Source organism: Poecilia reticulata, linkage group LG17 (genome assembly GCF_000633615.1).
Source record: "Poecilia reticulata strain Guanapo linkage group LG17, Guppy_female_1.0+MT, whole genome shotgun sequence".
Classification (NCBI taxonomy): Eukaryota; Metazoa; Chordata; class Actinopteri; order Cyprinodontiformes; family Poeciliidae; genus Poecilia; species Poecilia reticulata.
The window spans coordinates 7141749-7150854 of record NC_024347.1 but is presented as its reverse complement, the minus strand read 5'-3'; the positions used below and the strand labels follow the sequence as shown (position 1 = coordinate 7150854).

At 40.9% G+C, this 9106-nt stretch overlaps 1 protein-coding gene across 1 annotated transcript in view; it reads left to right on the top strand.

Moving 5' to 3' along the window:
* Window positions 1–5914: 5914 nt before the first annotated feature.
* Window positions 5915–9106, top strand: part of LOC103479153 (MARVEL domain-containing protein 2-like) — a 5521-nt gene continuing 2329 nt past the window's right edge. The window contains exons 1-2 of the mRNA XM_008433430.2: window positions 5915–6153; window positions 7705–8824. Coding sequence (XP_008431652.1) covers window positions 7706–8824 — 1119 coding nt within the window. The 5' untranslated portion in view covers window positions 5915–6153; window position 7705. The remainder of the gene's footprint in view (window positions 6154–7704; window positions 8825–9106) is intronic.

Here is a 9106-nt window from a genome sequence, read left to right as displayed (position 1 = left end):
TATATATATATAATTTTATTTTGGCCCAAAGATCATCAATGCATGACATGAGCTCCTAACCTACAGCAGTGGAATGTTACACTCATACCAGATGGTCTGGTTTTGATAAGAACATTTTTATTTCAGTCATTAGACTTGAGGTTTGACTTTGAATTGACCCCCAAAATTAAGACTTTATTCAGCTTTGGGTGAAAAACCTGGAACCTCAGAGAAAAGACTTGAGACTCAACCTGGATTTCAGAAAAATGACTTGAACATCTCTGTACCTGACACAGAGGATGTCTTGTCGCTGCCTTGGGCAGAATTGAATAATGCTGAATGATATATGTTGCATGCTGGGTTTGATCTAGGCCAGATGGTTATACCAGCCGCTCAACATACATCTTGTTTTTCCACATGGTTTTGTAAAGAGTATGGACTGAATTTGGTCCCGTTTAAAGTGATGTCCAAAACAGAATATTCCTTCTGGATACTAAACATGGTAGCTAACTGTACCAGTAAATGTATTTGAATGATTTAAAATGAAGACCAACAAGATAATATTTGTTTCATTTTAAATTTGGAAGCTAGGAGGTAACACCCTCTACTGAAATAGATCATTTTGTTCTTACACACATAAATGAATACCTGCAGAAACACCAGTCACAATGTGTCACTTCTCAAGAAGGAAATCATAACTTTTTTTCAAATGAAAGGAATTTATGATGTTATTCTTACAACTGTAGATGAGTGAAGGTGGAAGGACGGCAGACTCTTTCATTATCCTGACTAGTTGCAGAAGGGGCATCAGTACATACCTCAGCTGAATAATAACACGTCCCAACAGCAGTAAAACTGTAACCCAGTCATTGTTCTGTGTACACTGCCACATGATGCATAATGTACATTGTAGCACTGGAATAAATCAACTCTTTTCTGGATGGCAAACGGAATCACCGTGTTTCCAGTATATTCTTCACTGTTTTGTTTTTCTTTATTTTGCAGGTGAACTTTTGTCTCAGTAAGAAGAAATTCTATCCATTAAAACCATTTTCAGCAATGACTATCACCCTTTTTTCTTTGCTGTTAAACATGAACCTTTTCTTTAAAGCAATCATTTCTGGTTTAGTATTTCACATTCTCCTTCCCGCGAAGATGGGAAGTTCAGCATCCTAACACCAACTGCCACACTCGAAAGGATCGTTGACAAAACGTGTTGACAGATACAGACATCACAGTTTTTTTTTCCTCCTGTGAAACTGTGAAGCAATCCTAAAACATTATTACAGGAAAACGTATTGATAAAGATGTAAACAGTGCTGAGAAGGGCGCTCAGCTGTCGGGGCACTGTTCCAGGGTGAACTGTGAACTGCAGACAACACCCACATTCACACACAGTGCCATTAATGCTCAAATAACAAGCTACTATTTGTGTCCACATGCACAAACAAGGCTCAGCCTGGTTAATTACAGTCAATTCAGGAGGGATTTGGCAGCAGACCGATACCCCGCAAGAGTGGCAGAGTCATTCACCCTGTAGTTGTTGCTACACAACCCCATGCAGACACATGCAGCAGGAGAATCACATAGAACAGCTCCACTGCAGACTAAATGATGTTCTTGCTGCTCCGGGATGATAAAGATCATCCGAGACTTTGAATGTGAACCAGATTAAAATCTTGCTTCCCAGAGCAAATAAAAAAGCACTGGGAAGCATCAGTCTGGTTGCAGCAGATGCCCAGTGTTGATAACATCCTAAATTGGTAAACATTCAGCTGTTTTCTTTTGTAACAACAAAAATGACTTTAATTTGAGTAGCAAAACAAAAGTTGAATATTTTTTACTTTTTATCAACAAATATGCTAATAATTTAAAACACATCTGGGTAATGAGCTGTAGATTTCCAGTGCATGATTTCAAAAATACAAAAATGTTTGAAAATGCACTAAAGAATAAAAAGGTAATTCTTCTTTGTGTGAATTTGAATCAATGACATTACCAGAGGAAAATCAGCTGAGCATTAATAAACTGCATGAGAGAAATAATTGATGGATTTAGTCATAAATTCAGGATTATTCAGTCTGCATTCAGGCTGCAGGAGGTTCAGTCTCATGTGTTTCGTTCAGAGTCTGATCCCAGTGACAATGAGCTGCTACAAATCTGTTTATCTCCTATCAGATTGGTTTCTGTCCTTATTTACAACTTGCACAATGAGTAAATGCTTGATTTTGTTTTTATCATTTTAAAAAGTTACATGATGTCTAATACAGTTGGAGTGTATGTCGTCTGAACTCATAACATATCTGCATGATGCTCTGCAATAGTGAAATTTCACTGTTGTAGTCTGCCTTCACAAAGACTTTTCATGTGGTTTGTTTTAACCAGTTTCCCTGGTGACAATTAGACATACGTTTGTGCGGCTGCATCTCATGATTATTCTGACAATTAACTGATTAATTTGACTTTTTTTTATTTTGCAGATGTTTCATTTAACCACTTAAGCCTCTATTGCACAATATTAAAAATAGACCGAAAGATGCAAAGAATTGAGTTCAGTTGTTGCATTTTTATTGCCTGAAATGCAACAGCAGCATCCCTTTAGGGAACGTGTAGCAAACGGTGCATCTGCAGCTAAGAAATATTTGTATCAACATTTGAAAAGCTCATGCTTGACTTAACATCAATACAGTGTAGGCCTGAAATGTTGACCAATTTTAGAATTAAGCAATTAATAACTGGAAAGCAAAATAAGCTTCACAGAAGACTTTTACACTGGATTTGAAGCCAAAACAATGACACTGGGGGTTTTGGGTGGAACAGATTTAAAGACAAAGGTTTTTTTTTTTAAATGCAACATTTAAGGTTTATTTGTACAGTTTTAGCTTAATTACTCCTCTGATAATGTTTTTCTGTCAGCAAATATCCATTATTGAGTCTGCATAGTGATTAAATGCCTGTAACAATCAGTTACTAAGTTACAATCATTTTACAAATCAGTTTGTCCAATTAATCATTTTAGCGCAATATGGTTCTAATGTTCTGCTGCATCAGCTCAGAATGCAAAAAACCAAAACAAAACAATAAAAAACTGAAGCAGTGTTTGTGTCTAATTAAGAAAGAACTAGAAAAACACAAATGGACGTTTTTAGAAAAACTCCAATCAGCTGCCTTATGCCATGTAACAACATGGCATAAGCAGATGGGTTTATTGATTTTGCTTTTTGGCCACTTTAATGCTCACTGTCTACTGTCGGGGGGTGGCTGTGGAAGACCTTTTCATTCCACCGAAGGTCTTTTCACTATAATTTCTTTCAGCACCCAACAGTTTTGAACTCTTTCAGTGTTTGTGTCTAAACATTTTGGTCTCTTACTTCTCCCTCCTTCTGACAGATCTGAGGCAGAATGAACAGATACAAACGTTACTGTCTGTTGGAAGCTGCCAAAGCTCTCCTGCTTCATTTACCTGTAAAGGAATCTAAACATCCAGGATGCAGATTATTCACTTCGATCACATTCCACAGGAACATGCATTCACCCAGAGTCAGGATGTGTGTGGGTATACAGGTAGAGTCCTATAATTCTTATCAGGTTGTCGTTCACATGACAGAATCATTTCAGCCAAGGTGAAGATCTATGATCCCATCTTATACTTTATGCAGGATGTGAAAAAACTGACTAACTTTATCCACATAAACACTGACAGTTTCCATCGCTCAGCAGAGCTTCACATGCCAGTGCTTGACGATCCGCCACACAAGCACTAAGACGAGCTGTAAAGGGACAGGAGACAGTGACCTTTCACAGTCAGTACCAGTGGTTGGCAAGCTGCTGTTAAATGTCAGAAATGACTGCAGATTTTTATGAAGTATATCAAGTTAACAGGGCAAATTCTCTTTCACCCACCTGCACACAAATACAACCCTCACCCCTCCACACACACACCCACACACACGCATTACGTCTTTCTTTCTTCACAAGGACTTTGTATTGAATTAATATTACATTAATTTCTATAGCCTAACACTGAGCTTTATCCTAAATTTATTTATTTCATATTCATTTAGAAACAACAATACTAATGCTTTGACTCAAGAAGAGTTCAGAAATCAATATTTGGTGGAATAACCATGAGGTTTTCAGTTGGATTCAGTACAGTGAACTCTATGAACCTTACACTATAATAAAGAGTTCCTAGTACTTGCAGGACAGATACCACTGGCAGAAGAGCAGCAGACGAGTGAGCCCCGGGCCAAGCCTACTGGTGGGACTCACTTGAGAGAGAGTGAGTTTTATTATACCATATTTTCCGCACTTTAAGGCTCACCGGACTATATGGCACACCTTCAATGAATGGCCTATTTTAAAACCTTTTTCATATATAAGGCCACCGCGTTATAAGGCGCATAGAATGGATGCTACAGTTAGGGTTGCCACCTGTCCCATACAAATGTGGATGTGTAATAATAAAGAAGTGGTCCCCGAGTACTTTATATAGTAGTCTGCCCCAGTCATTGTTTCACTCACGGTGTTGATGCTGCGATTTGTGCCCAACTGCTTTCTGGGTAACACAAACCAACCGACATGCTGCCGCCGCAGTCTCCGTCTCTCTTCCACGCCTCCCCCCCTCCTCGGTTGGCGAGGAGAGCCTTCCGCGACTGGGCCGGGGCCTGACACCACGACGGTCACCCTTCACCGTTCATGCACAGCATGTTCGTGGAGAACGTGGTGCTAAATGATCTGCAGGCGACCTGATTATCAGGTCCGTAGGTAGATAGGTCAGTCAAACTCTATTAACAAACCAGCATTCTGACAACTATCCCAGCATGCACCGCGCTTCTTCTTCTACGGGTAAAAGGAAATCGGCGGCTGCCACAACAGGTCTAGTTGCTAGACCTGTTGTGGCTCACATAGTGGCTCAGTATTGGTCCATATATAAGGCGCACCGGATTATAAGGCGCACTGTCTGTTTTTGAGGAAATTGAAGGTTTTTAGGTGCGCCTTATAGTGCGGAAAATATGGTATGTCTTGGTTGCATTGTATCGACAAAGTGTACTGTAGTCTTCCTGAATGTGTGTTTTCCAGAGGGGCAGTGGGGAGTGGACTGCAGATGTCCTTGCCTCAAGCTTGATGAAAACCCATGCTGTTTTTGGAAGGATCGCTGGCACAGAGCAGATACACATTATGCAGTACGAGTCTCTGGGCCAGTCACGTGTTCAAGGGTGAGACTCAATGTTGAAGTGAAGATATGTAACTTAATGGGGGGGGTGAGGGAATTACAGGAGGTTTCTTTACCTTCACCTGCTGCTGTTTGCTCTTTGGAAACACTAAACCAAATTAAAAACCGTAAATAGTCAATAAACTCTTTGCTGCATTTATTTGTCATCTTATGTAACCATGCATGGCCAAAGGGCGATGGATTAAAAACTATGAAACCGTAAACATGGGAAAGAAGCACAGTAAATTGGAGAGAGACAGTCAGCGTGAGATGGGGGAAGAGAAGCTGTAACATGGAGAAGTTTGCTGCCCTCTAGTGGCACACAGCCAGCTCTCTGTGTAGCACAATATGACACAGCTGAGATGGGGATGAATTATTCATAAATAAAAGGATGATAAAGCAGTATTTTAAATGGGATGTGACTGATAATATGCAGATTGTATAAACTATTGTCTCCAAGAAAAAGCCAAATGTTCTGCGGAAGTGATATTTTTAATACTAATAAACCTCCTGGGCTTTCATATGTACCCAGTAGGCTATGAAGCAGGTAGACAATAAGGTTTCCCCTCTTTTTCTAATCAAGAAATCAGCATCAATGTTATTTCCAGGAAGTATGGAAGGTATTAATGCCTTTTACCTGCAGTAATGCCTTTTACCTGCAGGGAACACCAGTTTGATTCCCTGCTGCTACCTGTCTTTCTCTCCCACAGATTAACCACATAGTGCCAGTCGGCAGCTGCACAGCCGCAGTCAGGGCTTAATGATTAAGCGTTTACTCCCCTCACAGCTCCCCACGCACTCCGGTTCGTTGCCTTGTTTGAAACCTGTAGTGAGTCAACTGAGAGCCTGGGCCTGGTGGACACCGAGGCCATATTACTGTTTTTATCAACTATCCAGTTCCTCTAAAAGCAGCTTCTTAACCCTCTGCATGGCCACAGAGCTGCAGCCAAACAGAGAAGGTAAGGATTTCTGTTTTAAATAGTTTTGCTGTGTTGTTGTGAGTCACGACTGTCTAGCTACACTGGAGGCCCGCTGGGCTCCTACTCTGATTTGTCACAGAGTAGCAGAGAAGAGGACATATTTGAAATGTTTGTTTATTTTTTTTTTGTCTGTAGGAGTGATTAGTGGGTTTAAAGTAATTCTGAACGGTTTTGAACCAAGCAATACAGACTAATGGCGTTGACATTTTTCAAAGTACACTGTGGTACTTGCTCCTACTGATGAAAAAGCTTCACAGCTCGTTTTGTCAACAGTGCCGTGGAAAACCAGTCGTATTGTGAACTTTCCCAACTTTTCATTGTTACACTGTTACATGATGAAAAGTTAGAAAAGTTCCAGATACACACCCAAAAGACACCAAAGTCTATAACTGTAACATTAGCTACGTTTTAACCACAAAATTGTGCAATTTGAAACTATGAACAGAAATTTGCTCAATAAAAACACAATTTAAAAAAATCTTGTTTTTTGATTAAAAAGTTTTTAAGCTATGATAAGATGAATTCCTGGCTGCATCAAAACTTTTTTTTGCCTATTGAATCATGTGATCAACAGCAAGTGGCGAAGAAGACGACAGGAAGTAGTAGGAGGATGATGATTTGTTTTTATTTTTTCCAACAATGTGCAGATGTCTTCACCGGAGCGCTCACAGCATCACACAGTTCATACACAGTTGTGTCCAACGTGTTCTGTAGCTTTTCTGTAAAATCACCAACTATAATTTTCCCGAAAGGCCTCAGACGTAGCCACTCCCAAGTAGGTAGCTTGTTGCGCCAACACCTGAATAAGACGCCAACGTGTGACTTCAGACTTTGTACACAAAATGGAAAACAGTTCAAAAGGAATAATTACTGGAACATTTTTCAGAGCCTCAAGTTCAGTTAAAGGGGCAGTATAATATAAATTGAAAATGTTTGACCTTTACATCATCTTATAATGTTATTCCATAATATACCTGCAGTGTTTCCTAAATTCTTTCATGCATGTTTGAAAAAAATCCTTTAATCTCCATGGCAACCATTCAGCAATGCAAAACACCTGGACTGACCTAGCAACTCCTTCAGAGATGAAGCTTCTCCTCCGAGCTTCTGCCTCACATAGCAGCCCCCTAATGACTCCCTCACTCAGCTCCTTCAGACTAGCCAGCAGCAATTAGCAATTATGAAACTGCTGAGCTCCTTATAGGAGCTACTTCTCAGAGGACGAGCAAAGTTGTGTTGACTTCCTGAAGACAGTGTCAGAAGAAGAAGAATTTCTTAAGGAGACAGAGGTCCAATTTCAAGGCATTAAATTACAATGTCAAGTTTCTTCTAAGTCTTATTTAATATTTACAGCATTTTTATAACAACCGAAGTTACCATAGTTACCTGATAGTGCTATAAAATGGCACTGTGGCTAGAAAACACAATATTGCCCCTATAATAAGTGATAAACAATATTAAACCAGCTGACAATGGAAGTGGTGCTAATTTTTTATTCTTGCCTCATAAAGTTTTTAAATGTTCCCACAGCATGAAAAACTGGAGCACAAAATTCAAGGGGCAAGAATATGGAGGTGAAGACAGGTCTTCTTCTCACAACAAGACCCCCACCAATCCATCAGTTCCTGTGTGGGTCACTCACACACCTCCGCCTAACCATGTGATGGATGACAGTGATGAAGACAGCATGTCCATGAGCCGCACATCCATTTCTCCATCTGATGCTGAAAACAGCAAAAAGAGCATGAAGTCCAAACTGAGATCCCTCATTCCTAAATCATTGGGTGGGATCATAAATAAGCATGCAGGAGAGAGTGATTCTGAAACCACCAGAACTAGGATCCAGATTCTTCCCAATGGGACCAGGGTGAGCCCCCCGGTGAGTCCCTTCCTGGAGCGCAGGAACTGGGATGAGTCGTCAGGGAACTCCACCAAAGACTCACAGAAGTCTTTGCTCAGACAAACGCCCCCAGAGTGTTTCTGTCAGAGCCTTCAGGAAGAGTCTCTGCTGACCAGCATCCACCCTGCAGAGTACTACGCCGCCAAGGTGGAGGTCTATCAACAGAAGTACTCCTATTTGAAATCGTGGCCGGGTTTGCTCAGACTGCTGGCTGGGCTGCAGCTCCTGTTTGGCGGCATGGCGTCTGCATGCATCATTGCCTACATACAAAAGGACAGTGAGTGGTTCAACACCTATGGGCTCTACAGTGGAATAAACAACAATGGGCTCGGTTTGTCTGGGTACAGCTACACAGGGCCTATGACTGCTTTCGTTTTATCTGTAGCTGGAATCTCCTGGATGATTACTCTGAGTTTGCTAGTGACAGGAATGACCATGTATTATCGAACCATCCTCCTGGACTCCTCCTGGTGGCCCCTGACAGAGGCCTTCATCAACCTGGCCCTGTTCCTGCTTTACATGGCCGCAGGGATCGTATACATCAATGACTTGAATCGAGGGGGGCTGTGTCACATGACGATCGGGATTAACCCCATCATGGCCAATTTGTGTCGAGTTGACGGAGGCCAGATGGCGGGAACGGCGTTCATCTTTATCAATATGATCATGTACCTGGGAAGCTTCCTGGCTTGTCTGAAGATGTGGAGGCATGAGGCTGTTCGGAAGGTCAGGCACAACGCTGACCAAAAGGTAAACCTGCAGAGGCTGATTCTTGCAGCCTTCCTTGCATGTAGGTATGGGATGGAGGAGGACTACTTGCATCACTTTCCTACTTTTTTCCTTTCAATTGTAGCAAAAAAAATCATCATCTGTTTATGATTACTATAAATAGTTTTTTTTTACGACAAATAATATGCAGTTCATGAACATCAATGATTAGATAGATAGATAGATAGATAGATAGATAGATAGATAGATAGATAGATAGATAGATAGATAGATAGATAGATAGATAGATAGATAGATAGATAG